The 18656-nt window shown below is 35.0% G+C and overlaps 1 protein-coding gene across 2 annotated transcripts in view; it reads left to right on the top strand.

Moving 5' to 3' along the window:
• Positions 1–18656, top strand: part of PIG-N (Phosphatidylinositol glycan anchor biosynthesis class N) — a 96560-nt gene that overhangs the window by 23966 nt on the left and 53938 nt on the right. For both annotated transcript variants that reach the window (XM_081757219.1, XM_081757224.1), the window contains exons 5-8: positions 1649–1779; positions 9910–10121; positions 12552–12779; positions 18283–18577. In XM_081757219.1, the coding sequence (XP_081613345.1) occupies positions 1649–1779; positions 9910–10121; positions 12552–12779; positions 18283–18577 (866 nt within the window). The remainder of the gene's footprint in view (positions 1–1648; positions 1780–9909; positions 10122–12551; positions 12780–18282; positions 18578–18656) is intronic.

Genomic DNA, 18656 nt, shown 5'->3' with positions numbered 1-18656 from the left:
TTTTTTATCTCGGAAAATATACCGTAAACTGGGCTACTTGGAAAACTAACATTGTTTTGTGTTATATGGTATAATAATGAGAGAACTATGACAGATACGTCGTTTTCTTCCAGACCAAGGAAGTACGCACCTAATAGAAACAGTATAGATGGTCATAAGTGCTGTGTCTTATTTATAGACTGGTCTAAAAATTCTCATAGCAATTGATTCTTTTCGTGTTTTTTGAATTTTCTGTAAATTGTCCCTGTGTTTCGGTATTGAAAAGTGGTCTTTACCTGATTGTGTTAAATATCATTGATTTCAGAAGTTTCCTAATGAGACGAATTAGGTTTACATTTTCACTTACTTTCTGGGACAATCTGTGGATATTTTATTATTATTATTATTATTATTATTATTATTATTATTATTATTATTATTATTACCTTCCGTTTTTCTGCTAAAAATGATGATATTGATCAGGAGATAGACAACGATGACATTATTGAAGTTTTGCCTGAACCTACGTAAAACCGCAGAGAACAAGTTGTTTTCCATAGGACTTTGCAGCAAAGACTTTTAATATGTGAATTTTTGTCCTTATCGTACTGTTACCAGTGGCGTATTTACGATTTTGTTTCGGGTGGGGCTTTGCTAACTTTCGGGGAGAGGCCTTTGCCTGAAAATGTGAAAATTATGCAAGATATTTCATATACTTGACTATAGTAAGTAAGATTTCGGGGGGGAGGGCTTAAGCCCGGAAGCCCCCCCCCCTAAATACGCCACTGTGTGTTACATTATTATTATTATCACAGTATCATATGATATTTTTGCGAAGAGTTAACGTAGATGTACACTTGTAAAAATGGTACCAGATAATTTTGTAAACAAATGTAAGGCCATTACTGATCTGATACATACATAAATTTCATGTATGGCATGTTTTAGTGTCTTAAAGAAGTCTCAAGAGCTTATGCGTGTATTGGCATTTGCCAAAATTTCCCTTGCATTGTTTGAAACTACCGTTTATAAAAGCATATTGCAAAAACTATATAAATACGTATATATATATATATATATATATATATATATATATATATATATATATATATATATAAAATATAGTGGTTCTATAGGCCTTCAGGAAAACAAAGTTACCACTGTAGTTAGTTTAGATTGGTTCAACGATTTTTTGTGTTTAACTAAAAGGTTGTGCAAAAAATAGTCTCTTTTTTATTTAGAACAGCCTGGGAATACATTGCTATGAAAGAAACGTAGACATGTTCATATCAATCTTCTCAGAAAAATGTGATATTGCCAGTGATTCTTTCCAAATAGTTCCATCTTTCACACAGCTCCTACTACTATGAAAAGACATAAATTTTTCAAGTGCCCCAAAAGCGAGGCTACTTGGAAACAGCACATTTTGGCTCCTGAGAGACTTCAGTCTCAGTAAAACTTTGTTATGACTGCAAGAAAAAGTAAAATGAACTAAACTCTAGAAACATCACAAGAAGAAGAAAAATTAATTGTAATAAATAACATGTGGTAATATGAATAAAAAAAAAATCAAATAAGCCCAGTTTACTGTAATTTACTATTTATCGAATTAGTATATTTACGTAAAGTAGCGTGTCACTTGTATTGCCGTATAACTTATTATTTTCAGGGAATATAGAGAAAATATTAGAGTTGTTGATGAAGGTATTAAGCACGTAGAAAATCTGCTGAACGAATTCTACGATAATGATGGGAAAACAGCGTTTATTTTTACTGCAGATCATGGAATGTCAAATTGGGGTATGTAGGAATTTGCTTTCGTTCTATTTTGTCTGTTAAATTGTTACTGTTTAGATAGGTAATATGATCATTTGGCACAATCTAATCGTTATAGGTATTTAGTTTATCCATACATGACAGTACTTGGTAAAATGACTTTTTGTTCTCGTAGACTGCTGTAAGTTAATTCATACGTCTTTGTATCGATTATTTATTTCAGTTTAGATTAAGGTATGTTGAACGTAATACTACTACAATCAAAACTAAACTGAACTTTTACACTACCTTTGTGAGACACACAATACACGCTGTTATAGAACACAACCTTCAAAGTATTAACCGTGGGAGATGACGCACTATTGTCATCGGTCATACCAGTTGTCAGAATAGCACTAGATGCCATCTTTAGTTACCTCTTTCGCAGCTCGCAGCAAATACGTGTTGATTTCTTCCGCTGAAGCGAATCTGAGGAACTATTTAATCTTCAGAAAAAGATAGTAGTCATCTGGGGCCAAATCAGCATAATATAGAGGCCACTGAAGGACAGAAATGTTGTGCTTTGTGGGGTTTTCCTAGATAGGATTATCTTCGGTGAACACGGGATCACTAGTGAATCTCTTGTGCCACTCGTGAATTTGCTTCTTAATATTGCTTCTTCTCTGTTCGGTAGGCATAGCAAAGTAACGATTTATGTAAATGTCTTACCCAGTTTAAGATAAACTTTGATGTTCATTCATTACCCTTAAAGAGGCATCTTATCACCCCTTCTGTGGTATCAGAACGGGATAGCTTGTACTGTAAGGTACTTAACCTTGATAGCAGCACGAACTAATTTTCTGTTACATATGCTAGCTAATGCCCCTTTGCGCAGCCAGAGGGCTGTCGTTGCAAATACAGCATCGGGGCTGTCATAGTTCTGTTTTATTTTTCTTACTATACTAGTATTAATATCATGAATTGTAAATATATGTGTTAGTTGTGAAAGTATGTATAGATTTTCAGAAATTGAAACTTTGGCAGAGATTTTGTGGGAATCTTTATGCCATCCTCATAAATCACATCAATGAGTTCGGTGTAAACTCTGTAAAGTATTCATTCCTGCTGCTGTCCATGTAAGTTTATGATGAACAACGTCGTGTCTGTGGAATTTCCCGTTTCCTTCTACATTTTCATTTTACCAATTCTCGCATAATCATTTATTTTCGCTGAACATTCGTATCCGTTAGCTAGGGTTGCCAACTGGCCGGTTTTTGACCGGCCTGGCCGGAAATATTTTTGTTATTTTGATTAAGGACAGTGACCAGTACAAACTTCTTAGGAGCTCCTTTATGACCGGTATTTGGAAATCTGTAAAGCAGTATAAAACATCGAAGTTCTTCAACAATGCCTTTACAAATACAAATGTCCGTTTTATTATACAGGATGTCTTTTAAAACTCACGGATTTCATTTGCGTGTAGAATTTCTAACTAAAGTCCGATTTTCATGCGGTTTGTGGCAAATGATCAAGGAAGGATGGGAGATTTATGAGACTATGTTTACTTGTTTAAATTCATCCAGGATAATATCGATTACGCCTCAAGAAAGACAGCAAATTTTCGCCTGTGTACCTTACAATTAGAATGAGGTTTTGGATTTTTGAAGCGAAATTGCAGAAAACAAATTAATTGTTAGTGAGAATACAAATTATGTGTTAGTGGTAACGCCCGTAAATCACACGTTGAATAACTATATCCGGTTTCTTGCTACAGACGACGGAGAGATTTCTTGGGTGACCTAAAGAGTCGATAAGTGACATCTTTGACAACACCACTCTGCGGGATCCGATGCTTCCCTGTCTCACTCAGAACCGATCCTGTTTCTTCAAATTTATTCACTAGCGACCACATTATGTTTCTGTCTCGGGAAGAATGGGAGGCAAATTTGTTTCTGAATGCTCTTTGCATACCAACAACAGATTCCGTTCTCCAAAGTTTTAACGATAAATTTATGTTGTTCCAAAGAGTACACTATTCTCACTGTGCGCTGATCATACTCACACAGTAGCACAGAATTGTACAGCACAATTCCCAATACAACCGGCCCAGTTTCCTGTTTCTTATCGACTTTGGCAAGGTTCCCAACTAACAAAGAAAACTCAAATCTCCACACCACACCGCACTTCATTCCAATTGTAAGGTACATTGGCGAAAATTTGCTGTTTTTCTTGAGGCGTAATCAATATTACACCGGATAAATTTAAACAAGTAAACATAGTCCCATAAATCTCCCATCCTTCCTTGATCATTTGCCACAAACCGCAAATTGGACTTCAGTTAGAAATTCTAGACCCAAATGAAATCCGTGAGTTTTAAAAGAATCACCCTGTTAAAACCAAACAATATAAAAATTAAATTTATTTGGGTGCTAAGTTCTGTTTCTTTCCTTTTCAGAAAGCTAAATGACGGGATACTTTTTATCTATTGAATCAATATTAACGTGTTCTTCAGTGCAATCAGATGGATAGTCTTAATCAACAATTGTCTTGAACAGTTTACGTTGTAAACATAACTCCTTATTCCCTTTTAGTAGAGAAAGATACTGAACTTTCTTTTGAAATATAATAAAAAAAATAATCCTTGAAGGCATTGCAGACGTTATATCTAGGCCTGTCTTCGGTATATTTAGAAGTTCGTCCAGAAATTGCGCTTTTTGTGTAGCTCACGTTCTGTTTCAGACGAAAGGATGCTTACGAGGAAGTGCGCTGGTGTTTATAGACAATAAGTAATGCTACTTTTGAACGCTGTTGGAAGCAAATAATAAACAGTCAAATTTTACAAGGGCAATAAAACGGGTAAATAATTTTTGATACAGTAAGGACAATAATGTCTTATTTTTGATGCAGCTTGATGCGAACTTTGAATTTTAGTTCTGATCAAAAAACACTTCAAGCAGTACTTCTGAATCGCAGTGAAAACGTTTAAGGTGCTAAAGTGAAAGCTACAACAAGTAATGTATTTCGACATGACTTCTAACGGTTTCAATTTTACAACAGATGGTAAAATCATCTTGTGTCAAGTTCAATTGAGCTATCAAAAACTATTGAGCTGTGACAAAAATCATATTTTGATCAACATAAAGAATCTATATATCACTCATAAAAACCATATCTCAAGAAATATAAAAATCGTCAATTCAGCCGTTTATTTTATCTATGACAAGTTCTAGATACTTTCGACATGAAAAAATGAACCCACGCATATGCCGGCTAGGCTAAAGGAGACAGTGATGATGAGAAATGAATGAAAATGGTGGAATGAAGAAAGTGGGAAGGAAGGGGGAAAAGCCTGAAGAAACTCAGGCACACGGCGTTTGTCCATCACAAAGTTCACTTGGCGCGAGCTGGGATGGAACCAAGGACTCCATGCACCAGAGGTGAACGCTCTACCACTGAGTCACCGCGGGACTACTTTCAACACGAAATTCAGCGAAGTATTAGTATTAGGAAATATGTTCTGAAATATACTGAAGAACAAGAATTTCCAGAAATTTCTCAAAGATTATGCTACTCACAAATTTCAGGGTGAGTAATTTGTGTAAGATTTATTTGAAGCCTCTCCATAAAAAGGCGCTTGATAGAACAGAAACTGACATAAATAACATTTATATATAGCTGTGTGTTGACAAACTTCAGATGGTTGCACCTTGCTATATTGTCAATGTTATCGGGAAAATGGATGTAGCAGAAACGGGGAAAAAACTCCATCTAATTCTTTGTAGAGAACTAGAGAAAACAAATCACAGCATAATTGCTTCCATCGTTAGGGAAACCCTACGTAACTTGTAATCTACAGAGAGTAGAAATGAAAAATTCCGTCTCCTGTTTATTAATAGTGCTGCCTACATGTTAAAGGCAGAGAGGTTCTAGCAAGTTTCTGTGTAAATATGATCCGTGTAATGTGCCTGATACATAGTGTACATCGGCTGACGTAAGAAGTAAGAAATAATTTTCCGGGATTAATTGATATAGTTTCTTCTGCCAAGAAAGTTTTTCTGAATTCACCTAGTTAAATTCAGACATTCAAAGAGATGATGCCAGAGATACCTCTTCTTCTAGAACCAATAATCACTTGCTGGGGAACTTGGCGTTTACCTACGCCGATCATTATGTGGAAGTAAAAAGTGCCATAGAAAAATTCGACAACACCAAAGCTGCATGTATTTCGAAGGCGAAGAATGCTCTTTAGGATAATAAAATGTCCTTAATGGTGTATTCATCAAAGCGACCATCGCTGATTTGCCTGCTTCCATTGAACGTCTAAAATGTTCAGGTCTTTCATTAGATGAAGCAATGCACATAATTGAAACAGTTTTAATGAAAAATGTATAAAGGACAATGCGCAATATACTCTCCTCGATGTGTTGTCGAGTTCTTCAACGAAATGCTGGATACGCGAAAATGAAGGAAGTAGCAGCAGCTCTTCAAAAAGTAATACATGGGAACTGGAAGCGTCTGCATCTATGAAGTATGGGTGTTAACTTCATGTAGTGTGAAGCGAACATTTTTTCCTATAAAAGTAATTTTAGGGGTGATAGGAAATCTTTCTCAGGAGATAATTTGATCATGTATGTGGTTGTGCATTACCTACAAATGAACATTTTGTTCGGCGTTTCCATAAGTACTTTAAAAATGCAAACTATGTTTCAAATTGTGTTACCTTTATCAAGAAGAAAAAAAACGTTTCTGCGATAATTCCATCTATAACAGTAAATATATCAAGGAAATTGTGCTTTTTTGGGGGGAAGGGGGTTGTGTTTCATTAAGTTCACGTTTGTAATAAAAGACATGTCACAAAAATGTCTGTAAAATCATAAAGAGGGCTAAACTATTTGTTTAAAACTTAAAATAATTCTTCATTAATATCTAAAAGTTTGGGTTCTACTAATTATATACAAGAAAACTGATAAAACATTATCACAGTACTGAAAGAAAAGTACACTACGAACACTTTCGCTAAACACTTCATCGGATAAGGAGAGGAAGAATTAGAGTGAATAAAATAAAAAAGATGAAGAAGAAATAACTGTCAAGCGTCCAGGTGGACGCCACACTGAAATACGGTCACCTAATATTATTGCAAGTTTGAAAGTAGAGAATATTTAATGGAGGAAGATAAAAGTAAGGGGTCGGTTTGGTCAGTAAAAGTACTGAATAGGATGGAAAAAGAAATCATTTCAGCGTTGGATCTTTTTTTTTTTTTTTCTGTAGTACAGCCCGCATTCATCACTAATTGAGAATACAACTCCCGAATTGTTTCAAGAATATTGTGGTGCCTCAAATCTAGTGGTGCCTAATATATCTATCTATATCTATCTATCTGTAGATAGATAGATAGATGGATGGATGGATGGATGGATGGATGGATGGATGGATGGATTGATTGATTGATTTTAGCTGGAGGCGAAAAATTGTGGAACAATATACACAAACTCATTCTCCTTATCTGAGCTCCGTTGTGGCTAAGCGGTTAGCATGTGCGCCTTTGGCGTGGGAGACCCGGGTTCGATTCCCGGCGGGAGCTCATGTGGTTCGGATTCCACGTCTCATATAGCCTCCCTGCTGAAAGGGACGCTAAACTAAAATCAACTCAGTCAACTCATTCTCCTTATCTGGAACAAGGAAGAATTGCCACAACAGTGGAAAGAATCGATCATTGTTCCAATTCACAAGAAAGGCGACAAAACTGACTGTAATAATTATCGAGGGATTTCTCTTCTGTCAACATCCTATAAAATCCTTTCAAATATTCTATTAGCAAGGTTGACCCCATACGCAGATGAAATTATTGGAGATTATCAGTGCGGATTCAGACAAAATCGATCAACTATCGACCAAATATTTACCATTCGCCAAATACTCCAAAAAAAAAAGTGAGAATACAGTACCCCGGTACATCAACTATTTATTGATTTTAGAAAGGCGTACGACTCGGTTAGGAGAGAAACATTATACAACGTGCTTGCAGAACTTGGAATACCGAGAAAGCTAATTAGATTAATTAAGATATGTTTAAATGAATCCCAAAGTAAAGTCCGGGTAGGAAAATTTTTGTCCACGAGCTTTCACGTCGAAAATAGCGCGAAACAAGGAGATGCGTTGTCGCCATTATTATTTAACTTTGTTCTGGAATACGCTATAAGGAAAATCAAAGATAGCAACCAGGGCCTAGAGTTGAACGGTATTCACCAGGTTATGGCATATGCCGATGATGTAAATTTAATAGGGGATGATACGAGAACAATAGGAAGAAATGCAGAGATCTTTTTAAACGCTTGCAGAGACATGGGTTTAGAAGAAAATGCAGAGAAAACTAAACACATGGAAGTGTGTCGGGACCGGAATACAGCAAATTATGGATGTGTTAAAATATTAAATAATACTTTTGATAAAGTGGATAGTTTCAAATATCTAGGATCAATATTAACAGACGAAAATCATATTCACGAAGAAATTAAATGTCGACAAAAACAGGGAATTCGTGTTATTATTCGGTTCAAAATCTCTTGTCGTCGCGAATTCTGTCGAGGAATTTGAAGCTTAAAATATATAAAGCGATAATCATGCCTGTTGTTCTGTATGGTTGCGAAACATGGTCGCTTACTCTGCGGGAAGAACATAGACTGAAAGTATTTGAGAACAAGATCCTGAGACGAATATTCAGACCCAAGAGGAACGGGAATGGAGAATGGCGGAAACTTCATAACGAGGAACTACATAATTTATACGGTTTACCCAACATTGTTACGATCGTCAAGTCTAGGAGGCTTAGGTGGACGGGTCATGTAGCTAGAATGGAAGAAAGTAGAAACGCTTTCAAAGTGGAGTGGAAGACCAATCGGAAAACGACCATTAGGAAGACCTAGGCGCAGATGGGAGGACAATATTAAGATGGATCTCGCAGAGATTGGAATACAAAGTAGAAACTGGATGCAATTAGCTAAGGATAGAAGTCAGTGGAGAGCTTTTGTGAACGCGGCATTGAACCTCCGGGTTCCATAGGCCATAGAGTTAGTTAGTTTGTTTGTTAGTTTATATAAATGATCGAGAAAGATCAATATTACTGTCGAATCCATAGTTTTTGGGGTTGCTGAGATGAACAGTGACACTTCCGGTGCCGTTTAAATTCAAATTCAGCCCCACAACTTGGGGGGAGGGGGAGGAGGGAGATATATATAAAAATGAACGAAAATGACCGATATCAGAGTGCGCTTCAGCAATAGTAAAAAGTGACTGACTAACGAAACATAATACTATTTTTTTCTTATTTTAACCCAGCGAAGCGAGTAATTGGCGCTATTATGTATTAATGTGAAGTAGTGCCACTTAAAAACAACATAACTTTATGTTGAGTAGGTAGCAATGTTAATCAAGTTATATTACAGAGTAAGTCAAACTATGTAGCCATGTCGATATTCGTACAATACAAAATGTCAGTGCTTTTTATCTACGAGGTTATCAAGAAAATAAAGACCGTTTAGTTATACAAAATTTAAAAAAAAAAACATTTTTATTCGAAAAATAATTCTGTTACATACCTGAAGCTAGCTTTACTTCAGAATTCCCATTTTATACCCTTGTCCCACCAGTTCAATAAGCCAGGTGGTCACTGCCCGCCCAAAAACTCTTTCAGCTTAGTTAAAACGTGGAAATCAGTAGGAGCAAGATCGGGATGGACTATAAGGAAAGAGGAGTGAGCTGCGCGGCGGAAATGCACGAGCGGACTTTTGTTTGAATGCAGTGACCATCATTTGGCTTGATGAACTGATGGCAGAAGAGTATAACATGGGAATTCTGAAGCTCGTGAACAGTTATGACAAATGTTTAAATGAAGGTGGTGATTATGTAGAGAAGTTATTGAAAGCTTCAGTTATGTAACCGAATTGTTTTTTCCAATAAATATTGTGCGTTTCATTTTGTATAACTAAACGGTCTTGATTCTCTGGATAACCCTCGTATTAGTTTGAAAGTTAACAACGACGTTTCAGGATAAATTATTCCAACCTTGTATAAGATACAAGTAGGTAAAATGTATTAATATATAAGAAAATAATATAAAAATACACATCGTTTCTTTTAAATTGTTCATTATTTTCAGTTTAACTTTTCTGTTAGGTGCTCACGGTGCAGGGTCTTCTCATGAAACAGAAACTCCTATCATAGCGTGGGGTGCCGGAGTAAAAGGGCCTGAGAAGCCACAAAATGATGACCCTGTGTCACCAGAAGTGTGGGGTTTGAGTCATGTTCGAAGAAGAGATGTTCATCAGGCGGACATTGCAACACTTATGGCAACTCTTGTAGGAATCCCTGTTCCTGTGAATTCAGTTGTAAGTTGGCTATGATTTTCTTACAGTAAGACTTGTCTAAGTTGATCACCTTGGCTTCATAGAAAATACACAAGTTACGACAGGTGAATATCTCCACATGACATTACAGAAACGTTACCAAATTAAAGAGGTGACGAACTGTAACGATAATCCGTATAAATGTGTAAATGTTATTACGGGCAATGGTCTGATACGAAGATATTTTCTTTTATGGCCAGACCTGCAGATTTATGTTGTTAGAGTTTTGTGGCCAGACAGATTTCTAGGCAGTTAAGATATAATCCCAAAAAAGACGTCATTGTAAAGGTATGTATGTTCAATTTAAAAGAAAGAAAAATATTATAAAAGTATAAAGTAAATGTGAAAAAGTCTTCGTAAAATACACAAATTTAAATTTATTTTATTTCTGACGAACTTAGGGCAAATAAGTAACTAACTGCCCAACAAAAATAGCTGAAATTGGAATAAATGTTACAGAACTTGTTTTATTGTAATTAGTAACATCTCTGCGAGAATTCATGTATAAACCAAGTAATTTTAATATTGTACGAGTGGGTCAAATATACTTGTGGAAATCCAGTTCTCTAGCGTGTGATTGGATGTTGAAATAGTTATTTGTAGTTATACGGAAAATGAGTTGTGAATCTAGCACAAATACTTTGGTTGGTTTGGGTTGATATGCTTTGACAACAGTTGTATGTTTGATTAAAGTTGCTATGTTCGTGATGTAAGTGTCATATACGTATTGTATGGAGTATAAGAGGATTTTGTATCCTCTTGTTGAGGCGTGTTGGTTTAAATTTGATAGCTCAAGACTTCACTGTTATTGAGGTCTTTGTGTTAACCTTACGAAAATCTTTTTAAGATTTACACCTCACGATTATGCCGTCTAGGCTAAAGAAGACAGTAATAATGGAAAGTGGATAAAACGGTAAAATGAAGAAAGTGGGAGGAAACAGGAGAACTCCGAGAAAACCCACGTACACGGTATTTGTCCACCACAAAGTTCACTTGGCACGAGCTGGGATCGAACTAAGGACCCCATGCTGTACCACTAAGCCCCTGCGGCCCAAGGAACCCTAGGAGCACAGAACTCATGGAAATAAAGTGTGTTTACTAGGAGTAGGCAGTGTATTACCTTTATCTAGTTTGGAGCGAGTGCCGTGCTGTTCATGAATTTTTTGTATACAATTAAAGGGCCTGGCCATATACCTCTACTACTATAGTCTTGCAAAGCAGTTATTTAGATGCGTTCAATATTCATCCCATATTTACGCACTTAATACAATTGTTCATTAACAAAGTAACCACAGCGTGTGCACCTAGGGAATGTCTGTTAAATGTAGTGTGTAGCTAATTTAGTCAAAGAAATGTATGAAGATAAGAACCAACATTCTCTTAATCCTAGAACTCAAAGGATAACAAAAATATGAGATCTAAGACCTAACTAAACTCAATTTTTGTTTTTACATTTTCTTTAACTTAGTCCATTATTATTTTCACATAAAACACTAAAATCAGCCATAAGTTATTAAAATATTGCTGATCACCATATACGGTAACGTACAACTTAGCGACGCCAGTATAAAAACATTCTATGTAAATAGTATCATTATAGATTTTTTTTTATTACATTAGTATCGCAAAGTTGTAAGTTAGTGTATATGTAATGATCAGTAATGTTTTAATAACTTGTTGCTGATTTTAATATTTTCTTTGGGGAGGGGGAGAAGAACTAAATTGAATAAAGTGTAAAATATTGCTGAAGCAGAAGCTCTTCATTAATGTCTAACTGTCGAAGGCATCATGAATGGTTATCGAAGTCATACTAGAAATTGGTAGACATTGAAAATACCATGTCGTGCCCAAATATATTTGAACTATTTGGTAACTTCCTTTCAGAAACTTCCAAAAACAACTTTTATTTCATCACAAAAATTTATATCTATAAAATAATCACAAAAATTAGACAAGGTAAACTACATAAAACATAAAAAAGAGATCACAGTATAACTTTATTTGAATAACAATAGACTATTTTCTCGTAAATACAACAGTGTATCCGATAATTCAATTTACCTGCCAAATCCATCCGATAATTCAATATATATAAACTTTGTTTTCCACTTATCACAAGTCCTTCTTCAACTTTCTGGGGATTCTGTCATCATTATTATCGACTTCCTTGGCCATTATCGGCTTCTTTGCTGACCAGCGTAGGAACATAACAATCCTATTAGGATTCCCAGCGTTGCATAAAAAGTGAATGTTTGTTAAATTTAAATGCTTCTCACTTAAACGGAGTATAATCTGTAAATTGGTTCATTTTTAGATACTTATTTTCCTCTCGCAACGGATTACATGCAAGAGGAGAGATTCGTAGGTCTGGATACTACTGTAGTAATAGTAATAATATTTCTTGAATTTTAGGGCAGATTGCCTCGAGAGTACCTAGATATGAGCGATGCAGAGAAAGCTAAAGCTTCATTTACCAATGCCCACCAAATTCTTGCTCAGTACCAGAGGAAGCGTGAGCTTACTAAAGGAGGAACGCTATCATTTTTATATTGGCCGTTTCCGAATCTTCCAATGCATACTGAGCAACAGATGATAGATGCTATAAAAGAGTTAATTGATAACGAACAATTTACTGAAGCGGTAAGTTTTACTTATTTGTAAGCACCATTTTTCTGTGACCTGGAATTCTTATTTTGATTAATACTTTCGTAGCACTATTTCAGCAACCAATCTTGTTGTCATCATCTGCCAAATACTAATTCAAGAAAACGTTGTTTTAAAGCTTTTTGCAATTTGCTAAATTCTATGCAAAATTTTACAAACCGACATAAGGTTTTTGTAGTGTACAGCCACTTATTAAACTTTTTGACACATTTTTGTTAGAGGTGTTAATATTTATATGAGTACATAAATATGCCAAACTTAACAAAACTGTGCCAGGCTTTATCTGTGTTAAAGTGCACTTGTGTTTCTTACAGGTCAGAATACTAGTAAAAACTAATAATACTTAACAGTGCTGTTACTTGTGATTTGTAAAAATTTTGTAATATATGCAATTGTAAACAATCTGTTTTTGTCAGTTTTACACTAGTATTACAAATATAGTAATTTCTTGAGATAGTTCTGAGAATGGTCATAAGTATTGGTCACTATACTTGAATTACAGATTTTATATGTATAATTAGAAGTTTATTTGAAAAGAATACTTACATTTTTATTTATTGTTAATGGAAACAACTTAAAGAACTCTTTGTGATAAAGTGTAGAAACAGCCACAATTATCCTAAAATCTTGTAATAATGATATTCATGGTTTAAGAGTCATAGACAGGTGGCAGGACAAAACTAAAAGGCTTCAAGAAGGTGGAGCAGTAGGGTAAAAATGACGGAAACAGTGGCAACGTGAACCAAAGAGGAATCGCGTTCTTTTATTGTTTTGTGAATAGGAAGGAATTAAACCCATACGCAAGAGACTCAAATGAAAGCCATAAAATTATGTTAAAATATAAAACCAGCGTGCGATTATCCTGAAAGCTTGTAACGGTGATATGCATTAGTTTAAAAACTAGCCGACGGGTAAAACATGACCCAAACAGGAACACCGCGTTTTTCTTTTTTCTTTTTTTTTTTAAGAAGTAGTAGTAGGAGAAGGATAATAATAATAATATTAATATCAAACCTACCAAACTTAATTGAAGAATAAAAAGTATAATACAGTAATGGGTGCCTATCACTGCAGTCATTGCTCCCGTGGACTGGAAAGTTGTGATTATCTCCCTGTGAAGCATGTTGCAAGCGGACCTTGCTCTTTATACACTGCTCGCCCTCGAGAGTAGTGTTCCAACTTGGTGCTCTCATCTGTGGGTCACTCTAAACCATGCCTATCATTGCTGCAAACTTCCACAACAGTCGCGTGATGATTCTAGGTGTGATTTCACCCTTAAGTCACATGGCCACTTATTCCATTTCCATTCATTATATACAATTAAATATAAACTAATTATTTGCTGAGCAAAACTATATATTTTCATTAAAATTCAACACGTGTTACAGTTTCGCCAACCAACTCTTTGGCTTCATCAGACACTATGTAATACAGTATAACTGTACAATCGTATATACATACAACAGCTAAGATATCTTTCTTCTGATTGGCTACTGGCAGCAGCAAATCCCTTTCAATTATACTTATTTGAAAATTTCTATATAGATGCATTCTATTGTTGCCAATTACACAAAATGACGATCTTAACTTAAACTAACAATTAATTAACTTATACAATTAAGTAAATAAATACACACACACACACACATATATATATATATATATATATATATATATATATATATATATATATATGCACACATAAACACATACATAACATGTACAACAATCAATATATATATTCACATTTTATACTTTAAGCTTTTGTAACAATTTATTCCACTGTTGGTCTATGTTAAGTCCTGAGTTCCAGTTCATTACTTTATTACCCTCCATTTCAATACATCGTGCCTCCTTCCATTTTCTAACTATGCTTCTATCTTCATGGCCTAGAATTTTCACTTCTTTCCAATTTACTGCATGTTCCGTGTCCCATATGTGTTTGTAGACCGCATTTTTGTCCCTTTCTAACCTAACGTCATCTTTATGTAGTTTTATACGTTCTCTAATTTTCTTTCCAGTTTCTCCAATATAACACATATAACACACACTCGCTGCACTGAATTTTGTATATCGCTCTTTTTTTTCTCCATCAATGTCCCTTGCTCTTCTTCTCTCCTCTTCCTTCTTTTCTCCCTTATTACTTCCAGTAGTCTCTTGCTTCCTTTTCTGTATGTTGATATGCCTCTCATCTTCTTCAACATTCTTTTAATAATGTCTGTTTCTTCTCCCAAACTTTCCATCCCCCACCACATTTTTCTTTCTCCTATCCCTCCTTCACTTCGTTCTCCATCTTGTCTTCTTTCTTCTCTTTCTCCATTTTTGTTTTCCCATCTTCTGTACTTAACTTTTTTCTATCATATCCATTATTCTCTAGCTGCTTATGGAATGTTTGTATACTTTGTTCTGCTTTGTCTTTTTCACTGCTTATTTGCATAATTCTTTTCTCCATATTATTAATGAAGTTCATTTCGGTCGAGTGATCCACATCACTTTTGGCGTGGCAATAGTTTCCCGACGAGCCATGGTTTAACCAGTGGCCAATTGGTCAGTGGCCACCAATTAATATCGGTATCCAAATGTTTACCATTCTCTTAGGTATTGATCAACACCAATATAATCTCTCTATGACTTACCGTTCTCGTGATATTGGCCAAAAAATGGCTGATTCCAGATATTTAAGGAGCCATATCTCGGGAAGAGAGATTATATTGATGTTGATCAATACCTAAGAGGATGGTAAACCGTTTGGTACCAAATAGTAACCGGAGGCCACTGATCAACTGGCTACTGGCCAACTGCCCCCACCGTTCCCCAGATATTGGTCAAAAAAAGTTTGAACTTCGGGAGATTCAAGGAGCCATATCTCGGGAACTGTAAGTCATAGAGCGATGATATTTTGTGAATTTTTGCGAGAAAGAGAAGGTGCGAATAAAAAGATTTAACTTTTACATCTAGGAACAATCACAGTTATCCTTCCCGCTCCATCTCTCCATTCTTTTTAAGTTCGTTTTGGCAGTGCTCTTGGAGCATTTTCAATTGTTTTTTTCTGCTGTCTTTATCGAATCGTTTTGAAACATAGGTGGGAAACTTAAGGCATTACAGAAGTAAAATTAAATGATTACGCATAGAAGACAAGTTCATGTACCTTTATGTGTACACTAGTCTTGGTTCGTGCAACTTCAACACTCCACATAGAACTCCATGTGATTTCTTATTTTTATTTTTTATGCTGTAACTTAAAATAGATAAGCTGAAAAAATATGAAGAGTATGTAGAAGTATAAAAGGGAATAATACAAGTAGTAAACATACTGTAGAGGATAAAAGGAATTTTAGTCAACTTATGATATTGTATACAAAAATATTCTTATATTATGTGCGTGATCTTTAACCCAACTGCGATGTAGGCACATGACTCAGTGACATCTCTGATAGGAAAGGTCCTTTGTTCGATCCCAGCTATACGACCTTGTCGTAATGGGCAATAATATGTCCGTAAGCTTTTCGGGGATTTCTCCTGTTTCCTCCCACACTCTTCTTCCACCTGTTATTCCGTAATTGTTTATTGTCATTAATGATCTGACTCTGTCAGCCATTAATGAATGAATGAATGAATTTAATTGAATGTCATAATGTGGGACATTCAATTAAATATTTTATTTTCATCTTGTTTCTCAACTGAATTGTAAGTATAGTACTGTGTTTTGATTTTTTTTTTCTATTTTTAATAATGACACATGTTGCAATATAAAACTTTTGTGTTGGAGTTACATGTAATTTCGTTATGATTTTTTGTATTATTATAGAAAAGCAATGTGATTGTTCTCACAACATAGAATATAATTTTTCTTACAATAATATGAAAGAATATGGATGCAAAATGTAATCTAAATATATGATAAATAGTAGAATTTTTCTTATAATTTTAGTACATACTTAAAATATATATGCAAATATATTCACCGGCACGTAGCATGGGTGCTCAAGGTCATAATGTGCTAGCCGAGGCGAGCTTCCACATTATTCTGTTGCAGGGTTGGCAAGGTAGTTAGCTACTTTGCACTGCAGAATGTACGTTGCAGTGTCTCGGTTATGAGGTATGCGTCTGTGTATAAAACACAAACATAGTGTTCTAGTAAATTCGCGAAAATGTTGTTGCTCACATACTTGAATTATGTTCATCTTACACAGTATTGATAAATGTACGGACATAAAATTTTCGTTTATTTTCTGCCCAAAGATGATGTTCTTTACGACAAATTGGTGCTATTGGTTGTGTTAAACTAAAGATATACAGTGTTATTTATTTCAAATCGTGTTATTTTTCCGGATAGTTCTAATAAAATTTAAATATATTACACATTTTTCCCGGATTAAAATAAAAATGAGTTATAAAATATAAATGCCATCATTTTGAATGAAATGATGCACTTTCGATCTCAAAATAAATTTTAAGACAGAAATACACGCATACATGTCATTATTAATATATTTTTTTTATTATTTCTGCTATAAGGATTCTTTGTTATCTGTTATTAATCCGTCTATGATTGACTGTACTTGTTGTTATTGGATGCTTGAATAATTGCGTAGGGCTGACAGCACTGTCAGTTATTGGAAAGCTGATTCACACACACACACACACACACACATATATATATATATATATATATATATATATATATATATATATATATATATATATATATATATATATATATATATATATATATATATATATATATATATATAATTTGCAAAAATGGAATGATGATTTAATGAGGAATATCGTTCCCCTCCCAAAAAAAGTCCCACCTCAATATGCTGAGACATTTTTACGTGGAAAACACAGAGACGTTGAAAATAATAATGGGATGATTGTAATGAGAGATTAAGATAGCGACTGCCGTAAAATGAAAAGAATGTTCAAAAGCAAGAAAAAGAAGAGGACCGAGTTGAGTTGAGTTGATTTTGAGTTTAACGTTTCGTTCAGCAGCGAGGCTATATGAGACGTAGACCTACTGATTAACGTGGAATCCGAACCACATGAGCTCCCGCCGGGAATCGAACCCGGGCCTCCCACACCAAAGGCGCGTACGCTAACCGCTTAGCCACGGAGGAGCTCCAGAAGAGGGCCGAAGGAAGACAGAAAACAAAAAGCCTAAGTTGCAGTATTTTGTCACATGTTTCATGTTATCGTTTTTGCCTCTTTTGAAGACGACTTGTACTACAGAGAGTTTTTTACAATTTAAGCTATAACGTTTAAGGAGGATAGAGAAGTAAGTGGCAAATATACGAAACATCATGTTACTAGTTTAGGTATAAAGCATCCCTCGAAATCGAGATTCGATCTACAACAAACCTAATAATCAGTTCCCTTCTATGGTTTTCGAATATTAGTTAAAATAGTCCTATAGTGTTACACATACTATTTTAGTTTGTTGTAGTTTTGTTAATAATTTTTGTCTTCATTTCAGATACGTGTCAGTGACAAGTTGTTACAGCTGGCACTTGATGGTTTGGATTACTACCAAAATTATTACAAGACACTTCTGTTGACATGTGTCACATTATCATTTATTGGATGGGATGTGTGGCTAGTGTGGATTCTGCTTTCTGAACACTCTCAACTAATATCTCCTCTACTAGAACACACGAACAGATTTCACAATTCCTCATCTTCCTGGCCTCGGAGAATTTTCCGTTACGGAAGCAGGAGTATTAATGCATTTTTTATTGCATTAATATCACTAACAGTGGTCTTAATTCACAGTGAGTATCATAAATAACATTTGCATTTTTCTTGTATTAGAAAGAAATAGGGTTAGGATTCTGATACTTCTAGTACCTT

Source organism: Thermobia domestica, chromosome 1, assembly GCF_964235325.1.
Source record: "Thermobia domestica chromosome 1, izTheDome1.hap1.1, whole genome shotgun sequence".
In the NCBI taxonomy this organism is placed as follows: domain Eukaryota; kingdom Metazoa; phylum Arthropoda; class Insecta; order Zygentoma; family Lepismatidae; genus Thermobia; species Thermobia domestica.
The sequence above is the reverse complement of the archived record's forward strand: the minus strand, read 5'-3'. Positions and strand labels throughout refer to the sequence as shown.